At 38.3% G+C, this 21,507-nt stretch overlaps 1 protein-coding gene and 1 long non-coding RNA gene across 3 annotated transcripts in view; both read left to right on the top strand.

Annotated features, from left to right (window-relative positions):
• LOC146464288 (uncharacterized) overlaps positions 1 to 21,507 on the top strand; it is a 221,212-nt gene that overhangs the window by 13,201 nt on the left and 186,504 nt on the right. The gene's annotated exons all lie outside the window — the stretch shown is intronic.
• Positions 8,948 to 19,748, top strand: LOC146464302 (uncharacterized). Of its 2 annotated transcripts, none has more exons than XM_085129982.1 (2): positions 8,948 to 9,053; positions 18,610 to 19,748. In XM_085129982.1, the coding sequence occupies exon 2, from the start codon at positions 18,666 to 18,668 to the stop codon at positions 19,104 to 19,106; it is 441 nt and encodes a 146-aa protein (XP_084986108.1). In that variant the 5' UTR covers positions 8,948 to 9,053; positions 18,610 to 18,665; the 3' UTR covers positions 19,107 to 19,748. The 2 variants fall into 2 exon arrangements, with proteins under 2 accessions (XP_084986108.1, XP_084986107.1); XM_085129981.1 differs by lacking the exon at positions 8,948 to 9,053 and adding an exon at positions 15,962 to 16,080.

Genomic DNA, 21,507 nt, shown 5'->3' with positions numbered 1-21,507 from the left:
CTTCTCACACTGCAACTCTGATTGACAACATTTTTTCTAACCATGTCGAGCACAGTTATTTGAAGTCTGGACTATTAATAACGGATATTTCGGACCATCTGCCTATCTTTTCCATTTCCTTCGATCATAAGTGTACCCGCGGACACCAAGAGAACATACTTGTCCGTAACAAAAGCGAGCTAAATATTTCCAACGTTCTAGAGGAATTAGATTGTATTGATTGGCTCAACATAGACGGGTATAATGATCCTAAAATCTGCTACAGCAAATTTCTTGAGCGATACACTAAAGCCTACGAAACACATTTTCCTTTGAAGAAACTGAAGCTTCGCCTTCACTTTAGGAAATCGTGGATATCCCAGAGCTTACTTAAATCTGTCAAGCAGAAAAACAAACTATACAAGCAGTATATTTCAAACCCCTCTCCCTGGAACGAAGCGAAGTATAAAACATATAAGAACAAACTGAATCACTCCCTACGAATCGCGAAACGTTTATATTATAATAAGAAGCTAAGCGAGTCAAAATCCAATATAAGAGCCACCTGGCGTCTGCTTAATGAGGTCCTAAACAGCAAGAAATTGAGACCTAAACCCAACTCTGTGTTTAAGGTCGATGACCAAGATATTTCTGACCCAATGGAGATTGCTAATCGATTTTGTTATTACTTCAGCAATATTGGACCAAACCTCGCTAAACGAATTCAATCTACGACCTCGTATAAGAATTTTCTTCCTGGTCATTTCCCTCAGTCAATGTTCCTAAATTTTAGCAGCCCAGGAGGAGATTATAGATGTCGCATCTACGTTTCCGGCGGGAAAATCGGCTGGGTATGACAATATCCCTATGTCTATCATAAAGCGATCTATATGCAGCATTTCTTCTCCATTAACACACATTGTAAATCTCTCCATTACTCATGGTATCGTCCCGGATGAATTGAAAATTGTTCGTGTCATACCTATTTTTAAATCAGGTGACAAAGCTCTCTTCAGCAACTACAGACCTATTTCTGTTCTTCCGTGCTTTTCAAAGTTTTTGGAACGAATAATTTACAACCGTATTATAAATTATCTCAATGACTCTGATATCTTATGAGATAATCAATATGGCTTTAGAAAAAATCGCTCTCCTAGCCTTGCGCTTATTGATTTGTGTGACAAAATTTCTTCTGCATTTGATAGAAAAGAACATGCCATTGGAGTATTCCTAGATCTTTCGAAAGCGTTCGATACGGTAAATCACGACATTCTTTTTGACTAACTCAATCATTATGGGATCCGTGGTCTGGCACTAGAATGGGCCAAAAGTTATTTTTCTGAAAGGACACAATTTGTCGAATTTAATAACGTTAGATCTGCCCCAGAGGGGATTTCCTGTGGGGTGCCTCAAGGTTCCATTCTTGGTCCCTTATTTTTTATCCTGCATGTTAATGATTTGAACAATGCTTCCCTGCTTGATGCAATCTTGTTTGCTGCTGATACAAACCTATTTATCTCCCATAATGATCCTGTTTACCTAATTAACACATTAAATCGAGAATTAAACAAATTGTCAACCTGGTTTGCAGCAAACCGGCTCTCCTTGAATTTGGCCAAGACTAATTTTATGGTATTCAAGCCTTGGCAAAAGAAGCAATCCTTTGAATTTCAAGTTTTCATAAATGAGCAGCCTATCCTTCGTGTTTCTGAGACCATGTTTTTGGGTGTTTTATTAGATGACAATTTGACCCGGAAATCGCATATATCCTTAACAGCAAATAAATTATCCAAATCTATAGGTATTATTCATAAATCTAGATTCTTTCTCTCTACTCACTCCCTTCGTACTTTATACAGTTCTATGATCCTTCCATACTTGTATTATTGCAATTTAGCTTGGGCTGGTACCTATAAGTCAAACCTTCAAAGAATTGTAACCTTACAGAAACGTGCGTTAAGAATAGTAAGCAATTCTACATACATTGCCCATACTGGCCCTATTTTTAAGGAACTTAAACTCTTAAAATTTCATGATATCCATTCGTTTCAATTAGGTACTTTTATGTTTTCATTCAAGAACTCTACACTCCCTTCCAAATTCAATAACTTTTTTTTACTGAATAGTCAAATCCATAATTATAATACTAGGAATGCTCAGTCCTTCCGCTTGCCACTGTGCAGAACGAACACCAGGAAGTTTTCAATTTACTTTCAAGGTCCAAACTTTCATAATTCGCTAAATTCTGACATAACTAGTTCTCCCTCCTCCGCTTCTTTTAAAAGAAAGCTTAAAGATTTTCTTCTCTCTAGGTATTAAATTCTGTAAGGCTGTATTTCTTAACTAACTAACTTACTTAATATGTGTGTGTGTGTGTGTGTGTGTGTACGTGTGCCCGGTCAAAGTTAATTATCATAAGTCCATATTGTAATTCTAATATAAGATAGCTATTTTTTAAAAGTGAGGAAGCCTGACTTTATAAGCCTCGTGGTTTCTTTCAGGTTTTCTCGCCATTTATTTTCTTTCGTCAATTTTCATCATTTTTTTCCATCTGTAATTGTTGTATATGGCAAAATAAATATTGTATTGTATTGTATTGTATTGTATTGTATTGTATTGTATTGTATTGTATTGTATTGTATTGTATTGTAGGCTACTTACCATACTTCTACCCACTAGCAAAAGGTCACTTTGTGCGTGACTTCAGAGAGAACTATCAGAAAAATTTTTAATTTATACCAGGAAATGAAATTACAGTCACTTAACTTAAAAAAAAAGGAAAACTGAAACCCAAATATAAAAGTCCTGTACACCATCTTGCTCAACTGATCAACTTTGTTTAACGAGGGTGGCACTTAAAAGACCTAATGAATTACAAAACTGCGGCCCTTGGACTCCAGATTGAATCATTTAAAATTTGACACTGTTTGGGAAATGCTGGAGTACTCAGAGCACGGAGGAAAACTTGCGACAAACTCAACACACATAAAAATGGTGTTGTGTACTGGAATCGAACACAGCTCCCATTGTTGGAAGGAGAGTGCTAATTATGGAACTAGCAATAGTCTCCCGCTGAGTAAAACACAAAATAGAAAAATAGGGGCCGTGAAGAAATCAAAATGATCAAAGGAAGCTCGCAAAGTAAATTTTGTCTACTTTGGGGTTTTAACTCCAAGAATGTCTTCACCATTTTCAAATTAAAACAATGCCGGATAAGATTTTTGTATGATCATTTGCTGTTCTAGTAGTAGACTAAAACTGAGGTGAAACTGCCGATGCAGTGATTCCTGAATGCTTTCCATTGTTCGGACCTCAAGCTGGTCATCCTTTGTGCGTCTTCAAAATGAGGTCCATCATTAATTCAGAATGCACTTAAAGAATTTGTACATTCATCTGTTAAAGGGAGGGGTTCACGGTTCTGCGCATGTCCATGGAACAATATACTTTTTTGCCTTTGCTCGCTATGACTCAAGCCTTTTTAATTTTTTTCGTTGTTTATGAACCATTGGGAAGGGAAATAGTATAGGTAACTCGGGTGGTAATTTATTTAATGATTGTGTCATTTTGCATGCAAATAACTGTAGAGACATCAACCGTGGCATAAATCCTACAGGTCAACGCTAAATTCAATATCGACAATATGAGTACAATCCACTAGCACTTCCTGTGAATTTCGGAATAGAATGTGATTACTGAAGTACATGTGAGTGGGATTTTTAAGGCCATAAAGTTGATAAGAAAGAGAAAAAAGCATTTCGATTCATGCACATGTGCTGAAATGTGAACCAAAATGCACAGTATGGCTCTGTTTACGTGGAGGGCGGGTGCCCCACGTTTTTTCCTTGTGCCATCGCCCATTTCCTTAGTAGGGCTAACGCTCAGAGGGAAATTCATAGGTTTACTCAGCACTTTCAGAAACTGCAGGGTCAATTCTCTGATCCATCATTTATGACCCAGGTAGACTCATTCCTTACAGCCGAACCAATACATAGCTCTTCCTTAAAGGCAAAAAATTCTATTCCTTCCAGTTCTAGAAGGGTGACGCAGTCTAATATGTACACACTTCAGTGCGTTTTGTAAAGAGGTTTATATTTTCTTTGTTCGTGAGCAGGCAGTATCCTGAAGATCCTTATTACTGAAAATCTGTTTGGTTCCAGGAGCGAGCAGCCGAGCACGGTTACGGTCAGACGGACATCACAGGTCATGCTTCATGATTTAAAAAATTGAAACGGCTTGTGAAAGAAATGTGATGTTATGTTTTAAATGATAGATGCATTCATTCACAAGGTTTAGAACATAACTACTTTTCGAATGGCTGCAATTAATGTTGCTTTGTGTACTAAAATTCCTGTTCTGAACACTCACCTGGAATTAAAGATGTTCAATTGAAAGCTCAGGTTTTCAAATGGCGTTCATCAGATGGCTGTCACATTTAGCTTGGAGTCTTTGCACTCTGGGAAAAAAATCCATTCGTAATTAAGGGAAATGAAGGGCGGCTCCTCATCGGAACCTTTCATATTTTGTCAAATGGGTCCGACTTTGATCGTGCTTCAAAACCGTGTTAAAGATAAGACCTGATGTAAAGAATACAAATTAATTACTAATTAAGGACGGTGCCTACTAATACCGAAGTATTTTTGTCCGGTTTATGACTATGCGGGAAAAGCAGATCTTAGCAAGGGCAATTGGAATCCAAAAAGAAAATTGGGGGTTACCACGCATTTTTCAGAGATAACTAAGCAATAATATCTCTAAAAAGCGCCAAAATATAAAGCAATGTATGGGATTTTTTCCTAAATTGAAGCTTAATTATCTCTGAAAAATGCATGGTTACCCCCAATTTTCTTATGAGATACCAAAAGCATTTACTAAGTTCTGCTTTCTCCGTATAGTTTTAACCGCGCAAACATATTCGTGTATTAGTAGGCACCACCCATAGGAAACCCGAGTATCTCCAGATGCACAGAACGTATGCGCAGTAACAATAGTAGGCACCGTCCTTAATATCAACATCATCCTCTCTTGATATCAACTAGTAGCATGAAATAAAACTCCCCAGAGATTAAGCAATGAGGGGAAAGTAAAACTGCCGTCCGGGCGCAAACTGTGAACTCTATTTGTTTATTGCTTTTTAAACCTACTGTACTTATCTTTTATTCTAACCATTCCTCAATTTTACTTCGCCTTAATTTTGAATATCATACCTGTTATTTTCTTCCACTAAGTAATGCGCGACTACATGGCCGCCTAGTTTCTCGTGGCCTGTGTAGTAGGGGGTGGATAGAAGGGAATCGGTCTCACGAGAGAGGTGACGGGAGCACGCTCCCCTCGTTTCGCGTGCGAAGCCCGATTTTCGTGTTTCCTCCAACTTTCTGGCGCCTGCAACGCAGGCTGAATGTCGCTATTCCTAGCTGCGGGCCAGTCCATGATAAGATGTATATACGGGGAACCTCCACTTTGACAGCAAACTATGTTGTTACATTGTTGGTAACGTCTAAGTTCTAAAGTTTAGTTTGAAAAGTAGAAATAACATTCAAGTGTGCTAAAAATTAGATACGATTATCGTCTATTTTCGCTTTTAAATTTCCCGCGCGCCGCCATTTTAGATTTTGTACCGTCATACGGCGGACGCTATTGTCAGTGAGCAGAAGTGCATTTGTGTAAAACGACTGAACAACCGTATTACGTCATGAAATCCAACTTAACGGCGCCCAGGAAATTTAAAAGCGAAAATGAGCGATAATCAACTCATGTTGTGTCCAACACAGAAATATTATTTCCATTTTTTCCAACAAAATGTAAATTAAGATTGTAGTTTTAACAATTTAACGTAAACTTATTTCATCAGTGGAGGTTTCCTTTAAGATTAGTAAGAAAGTTGTTGGTTTTCTGTACATACCGGTCTCACCGCCTTTCAGTGTACGTACGTTTAAAAAAACTCTGTCTTGTAGAAACATGAAACCATGAGACGGAGGTTTGACTTTTGGAGTTGAATGGTAATTAAACACAACGACTCAGCTTTAACAAAGAAAAGAGCAGAGGCGGCTTCGCGATCAACCTGTGATTTTCCTTCCCTCTCCTCTGATCGCAGAGAAGTGGGACCCCTTCATACGACAATTGTGTCTACTCATCCTCATAATTTTCCCCTTTTCTTTCATTTATGCGCCCCCAAAGCAACAGTCAAGTACCAAACATTCAAGCCGGCCAACTTGAATGCGTATCAAATATGAGCATTTCCCAGAAGATTAAAATTCCTGCACGTAAAAGTAACATAACAGGCCATTACTAACATTGCTAAAGGGTAGGCCTAGTTTGCTTTTTCCACTGGATGTCCATAAGTAACGATTGTTTAAAACCGAGATTAAAGAAATCATTGTTGAGACCTACGCCTAGGGGTTTTCCCGAGATGCCACTGCTTATTTAAACAACATTTATTTTTAATGGTAATTGAACTGAGTGGAGTACATTTTGGTTTGAAACCATACGCGTGATTTCAAAATCGAAACGAGTTTGATTTGAAGACACAAGTACGATTTCAGACCAAAATTGCACGAAGGCTAAACTGATCTTTGGTCCGTGCTGCTAGATCCTCGAATGTTTGAAGTTAAATCTTACTCAGTATTTTTGCGACATAAAGAAGGTTCCCAGGGCTGTCACCAAAGGTTTAATTGGAGTTTTGCATCCTCTAATGAGGAAGAGTGGGGCTTCATTGCTCCAAGACACAACTCAGTGCAGCTTCCGCCCTGTCACGTCTTCGAACGAAGGCCTTTGAGGTTCGCGCACAATTCGCCGGAAAATATTTTACAGTCCTAAGCACCCAATTGTATGAATCCTAAAAGAGTAGGTGTTTCTCTTTACGTAATTATTCTGTTGTCCATAAGTAACGATTGTTTCAAACCGAGATTAAAGAAATCATTGTTGAGACCTACGCCTAGGGGGTTTTTCCGAGATGCCACTGCTTATTTAAACAACATTTATTTATAATGGTAATTGAACTGAGTGGAGTACATTTTGGTTTAAAACCATACGCGTGATTTCAAAATCGAAACGAGCGCGCAGCGCGAGTTTGATTTGAAGTCACAAGTATGATTTCAGACCAAAATTGCACGACAAAAAGTTGAATTACCACTTTATTACACCTGTTTTAAAATCACAGAGTAACATTGTCAATATTAATATTCTTTTTTGTTACTTCATTTCCATTTTGATGGGCTAAAGAAAGGATGCGATTTAGAGCAACAAATGGTGAAATTGGGAATAGGTCGCACTGTTGAGAGCCAATCAGATTGCAAGGATCACCAGTGATTTCAAAATGGGTGTAATTATTTACTTTGATTTCATTTCATTTCATTTCATTTAAGTTAATTTAATTTGCTTCGCCAACAGATAATAGGTTACAATAATGATCAACAACTTACTGAATTCAATAAGAACACAATATGGCAGGGAAACCGCAACAGCGCAAGCCAATTACTGCGGACCCAGTACATTAGAAAAATTTGAAATAAACAGACAGGGAGGAAAACGTTCAAACTAGACTGAAGCAGATCCCGAGCAATCAGTAGCAAATGTGGTTGATTGCCTTTAAAAAAAGTTAACCTTCAGTTCCAGTGGACTGCAAAACTGTCGTATATTTTGCATTGGTCTGTCATTCGTATCCGTGCGGTCTTCACACGAAAGGTCTGGAGCGAGTGTTTAAACAGACAGTGGGAATGAAGAGAGACGCTTAACGGCTCGCCATCGACTAACAAAAAAAATTAATAAAAGAAAAATACGACTGTTTTGTGGTCTACAATTCCAGTTGCCAGTGAAGAGTACCCACACTGTCGTATTTGTAGCCAAGTGCTCATTGTCTCCCTTGCCCGTCAAACACTTTTTCTGTTGAGACTTTTATTATTATTTGCATCCTTGCAGTGCCTTCAAGCTACTTTTACTTTGATCAGTCGCGTCGAAGCGCTCTAAAATTACTCTCCTGATCTTGCTAGTGCTATCGTAGCCCTTATTTTCAGTGTCCGAAAACCGTGAGCTGAATACTGCGATGAGAAATGAAAACTTTTTCTCCCTTCATCTAAAACTTGTTGACCGTACTTTATTTCAAACATGTTTAATCACGAAATGTGCGATAATGTATGCAGTGCATGAACATACAATCTTGGTAACCAAGGTGAAGTCAAAACAATAACCGTTCTTGCTAAGCCATGGTTAGTTGTAGACTTCATGAGCTGCGGCTACGCCATGTTCTAAAGATGCCGTTAATTAAGACCAAGCTTAGCTAAACACAGTAGGCGTAATTTCTGGAGTTCTCGTTTAAAGCTCGATTTAGTCTACAACCAGATCTATATAAATAATCGGCCCTAGGGGCTTGTTTACACGTACGACGCAAGCATAAGCACAAAAAACCAACGTGTAAACCGAGGGCAACGCCAACACAAGAAAAGGAAATCGTTCCTTTTGCGCTTATGTTTGCGTCGTTGCGTTTCCCGTGTAAACCGGGATAACACAAGCTCAAGCACAAGACACACTTTCACGGCGTCCGCCATCTTTGATTTACAATTTTGGCGCTAAAATTTTAATTCACTGCGCCTCAGTGCGTAGGTCACCTCGTGCTTTTGCTTATCGCACGTGTAAAGCAACCTTAGGGCTGCTAAAATCAGTGAAGATTATAAACCATATTGGATTGAACACATGTACTTTGAAGCCACGTAGCCCGTGTATTAGGGGTTTTTTGGCCACGTCGGCGTATCGCGAAAATTTGTTTTCATTATTATTTTGTTTATACACACCCTCGCGTCCATCGCAAATGACACTTATAAATTTTCCGATGACATAAACAGTTTGGAATTTTCAGTTTCGATACGCCAGGAAACCGCACTATTCCCAAGGGTCTAATTATAACTATTACGCAAATTGCCTGAAGGAGTCACGCTGCATTTCAATTCGCTGCATTATTGGTCGGTAATTTCAGAATGTACTGCTCATAAGAGTTTGCAAGCCATTTGCTTTGAGGTGGAGTAATAAATCGGCGTTTGTAGTGTCCCCCAACATTTTTCTCAAGACTGAAGCCTTTCATTCAGGTATTGTATGTTGTATCTATAGCTTATAGGCTTATGACGTTACAATTTGCCAGTTTTAGTATAGAATTATTTAGAAACACTCCTTGGCGTAGTCCTTGACGAAGGCTAAACTGATCTTTGGTCCGTGCTGCTAGATCCTCGAATGTTTGAAGTTCAATCATACTCAGTATTTTTGCGACATAAAGAAGGTTCCCAGGGCTGTCACAAAAGGTTTAATTGGAGTTTTGCATCCTCTAATGAGTAAAAGTGGGGCTTCATTGCTCCAAGACAGAACTCAGTGCAGCTTCCGCCCTGTCACGTCTTCGAACGAAGGCCTTTGAGGTTCGCGTACGATTCGCCGGCAAATATTTTACAGTCCTAAGCACCCAATTGTATGAATCCTAAAAGAGTAGGTGTTTCTCTTTACGTAATTATTCTGTTGCACAAAATGAAACGGAAGCTCTTGTAAATAAGTGCTTACACGAGCACATAATTTCGTCTTCATCTTGCAAACTTAGACTGAGAATTGCTCATCCGTCGGGAGCTGTGTTATAACGACAAGTTTTGAAACTGTTTAACAACGGTATGTTACGATTGAAATTAATGCAAAGAACTGAAAGACAAGTTCAACTGGATAGTTATTTTTCAAGATTACTGAGTTACTTTAAGATGGCCCCGTGTAATCGAACGATGACTTGATTGTTTGCAGTTAACTGTGAATGATACGGACAAATTCGATTTAAATAATCCGGCTTATTTTTCTAAGCTCTCGGTGTGTGTTGTTTCATTAAACGACATTACCGAAAGGTAAGATCTACCCACCCCTCCCTTGTACATCGTGTATAAGCATGTGCACTCCCATCGGACATCTGGGTCCCGTTTAAGAGATTTCACTAGTCTGAAATAACTTAAAAATTGAAGTAGGGAATCTCAGTACCCACTTATCTGACATAGTGATGCACTTTTCACTAGTTTTTGGAAAAAAAAAACAATACATTGTCTGGTGTTGATCTGAGAAACAAAGGGAACTTTCACTCACTCTTAGTTTGATATTGGCTACATTAGGAACTATGAATAATAATTAAAATGTATATGTATTGAGTTATGGGCAAGAATCTCTTAACTAAAACCGTCCTGACCACTCTTAACAATTAATCGTATCACTAGAGACCAAAATAAGATGAGAAAATGCTCTTGTTATGACTTATTTGCACGTCCGATAATCAGCATAAAATTCATGGCGCTAAACAAGAGCCACAGAGCTAATTTTAGCTGACCGACTTTCCGCTATTTCGATTTATTTAACCACTGTGTTGTATTTTGAATTGTTTCGGGGCTTTGGATGGTGACTGTTGATCTGTCGCGGAACAAAACAGTCGAGACTGTTTTTTTTAGCAAGCAGAGGGGATTTTTTTAGAAATTTAGTGTATTTTAGAATAGTGGGACAATGATTTAGTCAGCAAAAAAAGACAATCAAAATATTATAGTTTAATTTCAATCTATACTTCGAGTCTCAAGCACAATTTCGGGCGGTTATGCATCACTTCCACTTAAAGAGTTATTATCTCTCAGACATTTGATAGCTTTATGGATTTTTTTTCAAATCGGGTGCCTTTTCACTTAGATCCTTTCTTTGTTTTACGCTCGCCATGGGTGCCACACAGAGCCGACATGCTGTGAGAAATTGCTGATTGGTTTTATATTGTCTTGAATTTGCAAAATGATCTTAGTCTTCACTTTGTTGTGTTAATTGCTTTCACTAACATTTGCTTGAAACATGAAACGTGAACTAAAAGCGAGGAAACTTATGATTTGTCAAAATACGCAGTGGACCTTGTCATGGTTTTCAACGGCACCTTCGTTAGGGCGCAAACACGTCTCGGCAACAGGACAATAGATGAACGGGATTATGGTAACTTGATAGATTGTCATAGCAACAGTATAACCTGTTAAAAACAGGTGGCTAAGAACCCCTCCTTTAAGCTTTTTTAAACTTTGAAAAACTTGCAGCTGATCTGACGGTGCCATAAATAAATGGTGGTCACCTATTGTAGCTTGTATTTAAAAGGTTTTGTTTTTTTAATCAGGTTATGCTTTTCCTGGTGAGCTATGAAGTCCACAAAATGACCATGACTTGTTTCCCAATGATTAGATACGGGTTTAATACCATTATAGGTGTATCAACTGATAAAATGTGGCAGTGTTCATCTCTCAAAATATAAATGTTGGAAACTACTGTGAGAGACCTTAAGGTAACAATAATTAAAATCATTCGCAAAGATATTGGAATTCAAACCTAAACTAGACGAATTTTTAATTAACTTCGCTTTAGATATTCAACATTTGTTAGCGACTGACGAGAAGGGTAGAAAGGCCAAACTTTTTTGCAAGGTCAAAGTAATATTTAGGCATGCATGCTCCATAAAAACTAAAATCTTATTTTAAGTCGTTTTTTGAACTTAATTCTGGTGCTGTGGTAAGGCAGGGCGTAAAACTCATTTGAAGACGATTCATCTTATGATAAGATAACTTTCCGTCTTATTTATACGACGATGTCGTCTTAGATTAAGGTAATTTTTTTCTTAGATCCAAAGTGCTGTGGTAAGTTATATTTTCATCTTAACTCAAGATTTGAGCAATCTTATTGTCGATGTTTTATAATCTCAATTTAAGTTTCAAAGCAAGGAATAAATCTTCAATCTAACTGCAACGGTCACTAGCCTACATTCGAAAACAGGGAGCGTTTAATACTGTTGAGCTTGAACATGATATATGGAGTAATGAGACTAAACAAAACAAATTTCAATCCATAGTATTTTATTACACCAAATCTGAAATGACACAACTTATACAAATCAGCTTACCGTAAATTCACAGGAAAACAGAGGGTCGGGCCGCGGTATTTAAATACTGTTTTGTTGGTCTTAAAAGTCCCGTAAATTATAAACTTTGCATTGCAGATTGTCTGAATTGTCACTACACTCATTCCTTTGATCGGTGACGCAGCAGAATTACAGGTCTCATCTTGGTATTAAAAAAACAGGCGGTTTAGAAAGCGACAGTAATTTCTTCATTCCATTTTCATTCCGCTGAGTGTGCAGTGCATGCTGTTAAGTTCGTGTATAGTTACAACGTTTAGCCGAGGTTTTAGACCGTATTTGATGTCCAGATATCGTCTCATTTGAATATTGAAGTTGTTGTCTCGAAATTCTTGTAAATTCTCCACTCTCCGCTGCTTGAAGAATATAAACGGCTTGTTTTAAGTCTGGTTTTTCCAAAGGAATGCATTGAGCCAGCGATTTTCTCTATAGAACATTGTTGTAATGGCATTTGTTGTGAACCACAATTGTTAAGCAAAATTGTTAAGCATACCTAATTCAAGCTTAAGGCGTATTACATCTTACGTAGGATGACAGTATGTTATAGCCTGCTTAGGCGTCTTAAAATAAGGACCTCATCGACTCAGATTAATGTAATTAAAATTGCTCTTTCTTAAAGAAAGATGCCAGGCGTAGTCAATCGATAGAAATCGATATCGGAAATCAATCGATACCATCGATATCAATCGATAACAATCACCGATTGATATCCATTGATATCGGTAATCGATAACAATCGAACTCACAGAAAAAAATTATTATCAATTGTTATCGATTGAGATAATGGATAATAATCGATAGCAATCGACAGTAATCGATAACAATCACTAATCCCAAGGCGTCCCTGGAGGAGTATTCGCTTCAAAGATGGCGTTACTATTTAGTAAACAATACGATACCCGCGTTCAAATGGTAAAACATTTTATTATTTCAGCAGGTTTTTCTTGGTTTAAGGTTTTAAAATATTTTAACTTAGCCATTCATCCCAGCGCTGTCGATTGTATCTTGCATCTCCTTTATGGGGTTCTCGCGTAGATAAAAGTCCAACTCGATCCTATCATGATGCACGGACATTGTAGCCCTCCCGAACGCTTCCATCTTTTGGCATAAGGTGCCGTACTTGTTTATTTTGCTTCATATTTCTGGCGTTGCTATTCTTGGTTTTCACGTGACGTCACCAAATTCTAGAATTCAAAACTGGGAGGCCTACCGAAAATTTTTACCTTCATTCAAGGAAAGATTACCCAAAAATATGTCTGTTCACAATTTCTTAGCTCGATGTCGTGCTTCCTTTTGAAAATAGAACAGTTTCAATATCCGAGTTTCCATCGTGCGTGACATCAGGAGGACGGCCGTGACAGAGCTTTTCCGTATCTTAAAAATGACTCTTCGTGTGATTTTCAGCATTCTAAACAATTTAAGTTTGAAAAGAAATATTAATCTAAACATTCGAAAATTCACAAGAGCAAACAAACATCTTTTCTGGCAAAAGTGAACTCCAGATGTTTTTTCCTATTTCCGGCCGCCATGTTTGTGCCCCTCAGAGGGACACAAACATGGCGTCTCCATACTAAGGTCTATAAATTTATGTGGAACATTTTGTCAAATAACTCGAGTAAGGAATGCCGCACAGACCTGACACTTGGACAGATGCCTTATTTATTTATCCTCTATACCATGTCAATTTCTTGACTTTCATGGAATGGTTTTGATTTTTTTTTTTCAATGGCGTGACAGTGAAAACCGAGAATAGCGAGACAAGAGGGTTGCACACCGCTACTTTGGTCGCAACATCCTCTTCTTCTTTGAACCGCGCTGAAGCTTAACATTGATAAATTCTGTTATTGCTCTTGTTCTTTTAGTATCAGCTTGTTGATTTTTGCATTGCATATCTACGATTGAATGACTCAATAAAACCATAGAAAATACATCGTGTCAATCTTTAACTTGTAGAAATTGGCGAAAATAGTTTCCGATAACAATCAATGATAATCAATAACAATCGATAAACCAATCCAATCCTTATCGATTTCCGATATCAATCGAACTCACAACTTTTTTTCTTTATCGATTCCTATCGAGTGGTATCGGAAATCGATATCAATCGAAGATTGACATCGATTGCTATTGATTGTTATCGATTACCGGTTTATCGATTGACTACGCCTGGATTAAGATAAGCGCCTCTCAAGTGAAGACGATTGTAAAGACAATGTTTAAGACGACTTTTTGTCTTATATATAACTTAGACTCTAACAGTCTTCATTTAAGATCTCCTGTGTTAATATAAGATAATTTCCGTCTCAATGTAAGGTGGTGATGGTGTTGCATAAGACGGAAAAAGTAAGGGAAAATCTTAGTTTAAGATTTTAGTTTTTACGGAGTGCTTTCAGTCAATACAGTCAATCAATTTATTTTATTTTATTTTATTATCTCGCCAACAGATAATAGGTTACAATAATGATCAACAACTTACAGAATACAATAAGAACACAATATGGCAGGGAACCCGCAACAGCGCAAGCCATTACTGCGGACCCAGTACATTAGAAAAATTAAAAATAAACAGACAGGAAGGGAATAGTTAAACTAGAAGCATACCACGCAGATTTTCGGAGCCGGTTTACCTTTGGGAAGCAATTAGTGGCAGGTCTGTTTGATTGCCTTTAAAAATGGTAACCTTCAGTTCCAGTGGACTGCAAAACTGTCGTATATTTTGCATTGGTCTGTCATTCGTATCCGTGCGGTCTTCACGCCAAAGGTCTGGAGCGAGTGTTTAAACAGAGAGTGGGACTGGAGAGAGACGCTTAGCGGCTTGCGATCGATTAACGACAAAAAAATTACTAAAAGAAAAATACGACTGTTTCGTGGTCTACAAGTCCACTTGCCAGTAAAGAATACCCACACTGTCGTATTTGCAGCCAAGTGCTCATTGTCTCCCTTGCCCGTCAAACACTTTTTCTGTTGGGACTTTTATTATTATTTGTATCCTTGCAGTGCCTTCAAACTACTTTCACTTAGATCAGTCGCGTCGAAGCGCTCTAAAATTACTCTCCTGATCTTGCTAGTGCTATCGTAGCCCTTATTTTCAGTGTCCGAAAACCGTGAGCTGAATATACTAAAAGTTATAAAATTAAAAATTTTTCTTCCTTCATCTAAAACTGGTTGACCGTACTTTATTTCAAACATATTTAACCACGAAATATGCGATAATGTATGTAGTGCATGAACATACAATCTTGGTAACCAAGGTGAAGTCAAAACAATAACCGTACTGACTTGCTAAGCCATGGTTAGTTGTAGACTTCATGAGCTGCGGCTACACCATGTTCTACTGATGCCGTTAATTAAGACCAAGCTTAGCTAAACACAGTGGGCATGATTTCTGGAGTTCTCGTTTAAAGCTCGATTTAGTCTACAACCAGATCTATATAAATAATCGGCCCTAGAGGCTTGTTTACACGTACGACGCAAGCATAAGCACAAAAAACCAACGTGTAAACCGAGGGCAACGCCAACACAAGAAAAGGAAATCGTTCCTTTTTCTTGTAGCTGCGCTTATGTTTGCGTCGTTGCGTTTCCCGTGTAAACCGGGATAACGCAAGCACAAGACACACTTCCTCGGCGTCTGCCATCTTTGATTTACAATTTTGGCGCTAAAATTTTAATTCACTGCGCCTCAGTGCGTAGGTCACCTCGTGCTTTTGCTTATCGCACGTGTAAAGCAACCTTAGGGCTGCTAAAATCAGTGAAGATTATAAACCATATTGGATTGAACACATGTACTTTGAAGCCACGTAGCCCGTGTATTAGGGGTTTTTTGGCCACGTCGGCGTATCGCGAAAATTTGTTTTCATTATTATTTTGTTTATACACACCCTCGCGTCCATCGCAAATGACACTTATAAATTTTCCGATGACATAAATAGTTTGGAATTTTCAGTTTCGATACGCAAGGAAACCGTACTATTCTCAAGGGTCTAATTATAACTATTACGCAAATTGCCTGAAGGAGTCACGCTGCATTTCAATTCGCTGCATTATTGGTCGGTAATTTCAGAATGTACTGCTCATAAGAGTTTGCAAGCCATTTGCTTTGAGGTGGAGTAATAAATCGGCGTTTGTAGTGTTCCCCAACATTTTTCTCAAGACTGAAGCCTTTCATTCAGGTATTGTATGTTGTATCTATAGCTTATAGGCTTATGACGTTACAATTTGCCAGTTTTAGTATAGAATTATTTAGAAACACTCCTTGGCGTAGTCCTTGACGAAGGCTAAATTGATCTTTGGTCCGTGCCGCTAGATCCTCGAATGTTTGAAGTTGAATCTTACTCAGCATTTTGGCGACATAAAGAAGGTTCCCAGGGCTGTCACAAAAGGTTTAATTGGAGTTTTGCATCCTCTAATGAGTAAAAGTGGGGCTTCATTGCTCCAAGACAGAACTCAGTGCAGCTTCCGCCCTGTCACGTCTTCGAACGAAGGCCTTTGAGGTTCGCGCACGATTCGCCGGCAAATATTTTACAGTCCTAAGCACCCAATTGTATGAATCCTAAAAGAGTAGATGTTTCTCTTTACATAATTATTCTGTTGCACAAAATGAAACGGAAGCTCTTGTAAATAAGTGCTTACACAAGCACATAATTTCGTCTTTATCTTGCAAACTTAGACTGAGAATTGCCCATCCCTCGGGAGCTGTGTTATTACGACAAGTTTTGAAACTGTTTAACAACGGTATTTTACGATTGAAATTAATGCAAAGAACTGAAAGACAAGTTCAACTGGAAAGTTGTTTTTCAAGATTACTGAGTTACTTTAAGATGGCCCCGTGTAATCGAACGATGACTTGATTGTTTACAGTAAACTGTGAATGACATGGACAAATTTGATTTGAATAATCAGGCTTATTTTACTAGGCTCTCAGTGTGTGTTGTTTCATTAAACGACATTACCGAAAGGTAAGATCTACCCACCCCTCCCTTGTACAACGCGTATAAGCATGTTCTTTCCCATCGGACATCTGGGTACCGTTTAAGTGGTTTCACTACTCTGAAATAACTTAAAAATTGAAGCAGGGAATCTCAGTACCTACTCATCTGACATTGTGATGCACTTTTCACTAGTTTTTTTTTTTTTAAAAAATACATTGTCTAGCGTTGATCTGAGAAACAAAGGGAACTTTCACTCACTGTTAGATTGATATTGGCTACATTAGGAACTATGAATAATAATTAAAATGTATATGTATTGAGTTATGGGCAAGAATCTCTTAACTAAAACCATCCTGACCACTCTTAACGATAAATCATATCACTAGAGACCAAAATAAGATGAGAAAATGCTCTTGTTATGACGTATTTGCACATCCGATAATCTGCATGAAATTCATGGCGCTAAACAAGAGCCACAGAGCTAATTTTAGCTGACCGACTTTCCGCTATTTCGATTTAGTTAATGACTGTGTTTTATTCCGAATTGTTTCGGGGCTTTGTATGGTGACTGTTGATCTGTCGCGGAACAAAACAGTCGAGACTGTTTTTTTTTTTTTAGCAAGCAGAGGGAATTTGGAGAAATTTAGTGTATTTTAAAATAGTGGGACAATGATTTAGTCAGCAAATAAAGACAATCAAAATATTACAGTTTAATTTCAATCTATACTTCGAGTCTCAAGCACAATTTCGGGCGGTTATGCATCACTTCCACTTAAAGAGTTATTATCTCTCAGACATTTGATAGCTTTATGGATTTTTTTTCAAATCGGGTGCCTTTTCACTTAGATCCTTTCTTTGTTTTACGCTCGCCATGGGTGCCACACAGAGCCGACAAATTGCTGATTGGTTTTATATTGTCTTGAATTTGCAAAATGATCTTAGTCTTCACTTTGTTGTGTTAATTGCTTTCACTAACATTTGCTTGAAACATGAAACGTGAACTAAAAGCGAGGAAACTTATGATTTGTCAAAATACGCAGTGGACCTTGTCATGGTTTTCAACGGCACCTTCGTTAGGGCGCAAACACGTCTCGGCAACAGGACAATAGATGAACGGGATTATGGTAACTTGATAGATTGTCATAGCAACAGTATAACCTGTTAAAAACAGGTGGCTAAGAACCCCTCCTTTAACCTTTTTTCAAACTTTGAAAAACTTGCAGCTGATCTGACGGTGCCATAAATAAATGGTTGTCACCTATTGTAGCTTGTACTTAAAAGGTTTTTGTTTTTTTAATCAGGTTATGCTTTTCATGGTGAGCTATTAAGTCCACAAAATGACCATGACTTGTTTCCCAATGATTAGATACGGGTTAAATACCATTATAGGTGTGTCCACAGATAAAATGTGGCAGTGCTCATCTCTCAAAATATAAATGCTGGAAACTGCTGTGAGAGACCTTAAGGTAACAATAATTAAAATCATTCGCAAAGATATTGGAATTCAAACCTAAACTAGACGAATTTTTAATAAACTTGACTTCAGATATTCAACATTTGTTAGCGACTGACGAGAAGGGTAGAAAGGCCAATTTTTTTGCAAGGTGAAAGTAACATTTAGGAATGCATGCTTTGAGACAATCTAAGGGGCGCTGGACCAGTGATTTAAAGGTCTGAATCGAGACTTGCGCGTCAGTTTGAATAAATAATTTAAAATGCCAAAAAATTGGGTATTTGTAACAATTTATTCTCTGGTATTATTGGTTTTAGTTAATTCAAGACCAGTTGGATCCCTGAGTATCATTTGTAACACATGTTGATACGAGATGGTGCTGCGGCCTTATAGAGACGAAGAATTGAATTACTTCAAGGTTTCATCCCTCGTTTTAAATGAATTCCCCAAAGCGTTACGTCAGACTTTCAAAACCATGTGGGACTACACCTTTGGACATCGCCCTGGATTCCAGCTCTGGGGTGACTTCCTTCCTGTGAGAAATCTGTTTGTGTCCACAGAGGGTGGTACAACCAAAGTTCCTACACACCAGTCGTACAAAGAATGGGATTGCACCGCCTTATTCCAGGCCACCATGTTTGCTCAGTCCTTCGCCTTACCAGATAGCTCAGGTCGCCACAGAACACTCAGTGATTTGTACGTAAAGTCCCGTGGTGTACTTTTGGGATACAATATCCCGGCTGGAAGCAATGTGGGAACCATCGAAATAGCGAGCGAGATAGAGAGGGAGAGAGAGAAAGAGAGAGAGAGTTAGAGGTACGGGTACTTTTGTAACATTTTCGGGCACTTTTGTAACCTGGGTAGGGCACTTTCGTAACCTATAGGGCACTTTTGTAACCACAGAGCACTTTCGTAACATTTTAGGGCACTTTGGTAACAGTATAGGGCACTTTTGTAACTTCGTAACAGGGACTTTTTTAGGGCACTTCGGTAACTAAATGGAGCACTTTGGTAACTTCGTTAGGCACTTTTGTAACGGGGTTATTTCGCGTCCTTTGGGTACATGATTAACCCTTTACAACCCAATGGTGATAACCAACAATTTTCTCCTCATCAAATCAGTGCACTATAGAAGAAAAATGTAACGAAAATGGAAGACATGTATTACCGAGAGATAAAATATGTTGATGTTTAACCAATTTCTCCAAATCAGTACTCAACGAAATATAAGGAGATAAGTAAGGAGAGTTTGTATAGTGATGCTCGGGCGTAAAGGATCACGAGTTAGCACAAGCAATAGAATTAATGATTTAAGGTTTTCTAGCCCTTTTTGTTCACAAAATACTTCATTTTAAAATAAAGAACAGTAGTAGTTTTATGTCTCTCTTTGAAAACAAACAGTAGTTACGGAAGCTGGGCAAAGTGGAAATAAATAAATAATGCCTTCAAAACTGGATTATTTTGTACTAAGCCTTTCATTTAATTGCAAGCGTGATTAATCTACATTTTCTCCTTACAAGACCAGTACACTGTCAAGCAGACAGGTACGGACACAGGGCGCCCACACAAACTATGTGACCGTTTGTATTTAAGGTAAACTACGTTTATTTTGATGTTAAATGAGAATATCTATCGCAATCTAGTACGATAATACGATGATTTTCGATATTCCCATACATTGCCTCTATAAATTCAAAATACAAACGGTCACATAGTTTGTGTGGGCGCCCTGTGGTACGGAGAATAAAGGAATTTATCACCTGGGATTTTTTGTCTAGGCATATCATCAGATTACCATACCTGACACTTTGAAGAACGTATGGCAGTCAGTAAGGGGAATTAACATTTAGACCTTGGGAATGTGAGGCAATGATGGAGTTAACAGGCCTGTACGCCTCATGTGCGTGTTTTAGCCTAAATAAAAATTTTGCCCTCACGGGTATATCTTTAAGAGAACAGCCTTTTCTCTATGAAATGAACCGTGCCCCTGTTAATTTTCTTTTAGCGCTGGATTTTCTTTTTTTTTTAACGCCATTTATGATTTTAAGGATTTGTGCGATAGTCACTGAACAAAGCCATGTGCTTAACTGTCGCATGTTTTGTATTTTGATCTCAAATTAAGGTCACTTTGACCTTTGGTTGTTTCTGTTCAGCGACTGTCGTTGTTATGCCGTTCGTGGCATTTGGTTCAGGCTTGGTATGGCGCAGTTCAGTGCCTCTGGTGACAGTATAGCTTCTCTTTTTATTGCTTTGTAAGGATAGGATTTGAACCGTTTAACAATGATTACATTACATTATTTTGCAGTTTTTGTATTAACGGGCCGGCTACTTCCTTTTGTTGCAAGATGTTGTGTTTCTTGTCACGGTTATTTGTCTCTCGACCCTTTCTATAGCATTGTAGCTTCTTAGAAAGTTATGCAATGCATTAAATTGAGGGCTAAAGGCCGCTTTAGTAAAGGTTGTGTTTTTGTTATCGCTCTGCTCCGCCATGAAACTGGGAAGTTTGTGTTGAGGGAACTTTGTATTTTCGTCCTGTGTTTTGATTACACCATAGAATGATAAGGCAATATTCTTCTGTGTTGATCCGGCTAGGGGATGCTACGAGTCCTTCGGCCGTAAGTAAATTCTGTGGTATTTTAGGTCATGGTCAGGCAATATGGTAATAATGGGGTTGACAGGCCTGCGCGACTTTCACGTGCGTGCCTTAGCCTTAACCAGAGTTTTGTCCTCACGAGTATATCTTTTACGGAACACCCTCTCCTGTATGAAATGAGCGGTTTTCCCTTGTAAATTTCTTTGAGCGATGGATTTCTTCTATTAAATGCCATTTATTGAGTAGTATTTGTTTCAAGGCCTACTCTGGGACCTTAAGTCGCCTTAAGTCGCTTAAAGTCGCCTAAAGTTGCCTTAAGTCGCCTTAAGTCGCCTAAAGTCGCCTTAAGTCGTCTTAAATACCTCCGGCAGGGGGAATGTCATATTAAATTGAGGGGGGTGATTGCCATACCTTTTAGGAGTTAATATTTGTGGTTTGATACCCCTTAGGGTGTCAAAAGCTAAAATTACTTCCATCAGATACATTGTGGTAGCTTTTAGGGTAATGAGCCAAAAAGTATGTCTGGCAGCAAGTGTCAATCAACTGATTTGGTACCTCTTAAATAAAATGATAAAAAAATTGTTTAAATCATGCCCACAAAACAGAATTCTGATACCTTTAA

This window comes from Pavona decussata, unplaced genomic scaffold, assembly GCF_977016875.1.
Source record: "Pavona decussata unplaced genomic scaffold, jaPavDecu1.1 SCAFFOLD_166, whole genome shotgun sequence".
Classification (NCBI taxonomy): domain Eukaryota; kingdom Metazoa; phylum Cnidaria; class Anthozoa; order Scleractinia; family Agariciidae; genus Pavona; species Pavona decussata.
The sequence above is the reverse complement of the archived record's forward strand: the minus strand, read 5'-3'. Positions and strand labels throughout refer to the sequence as shown.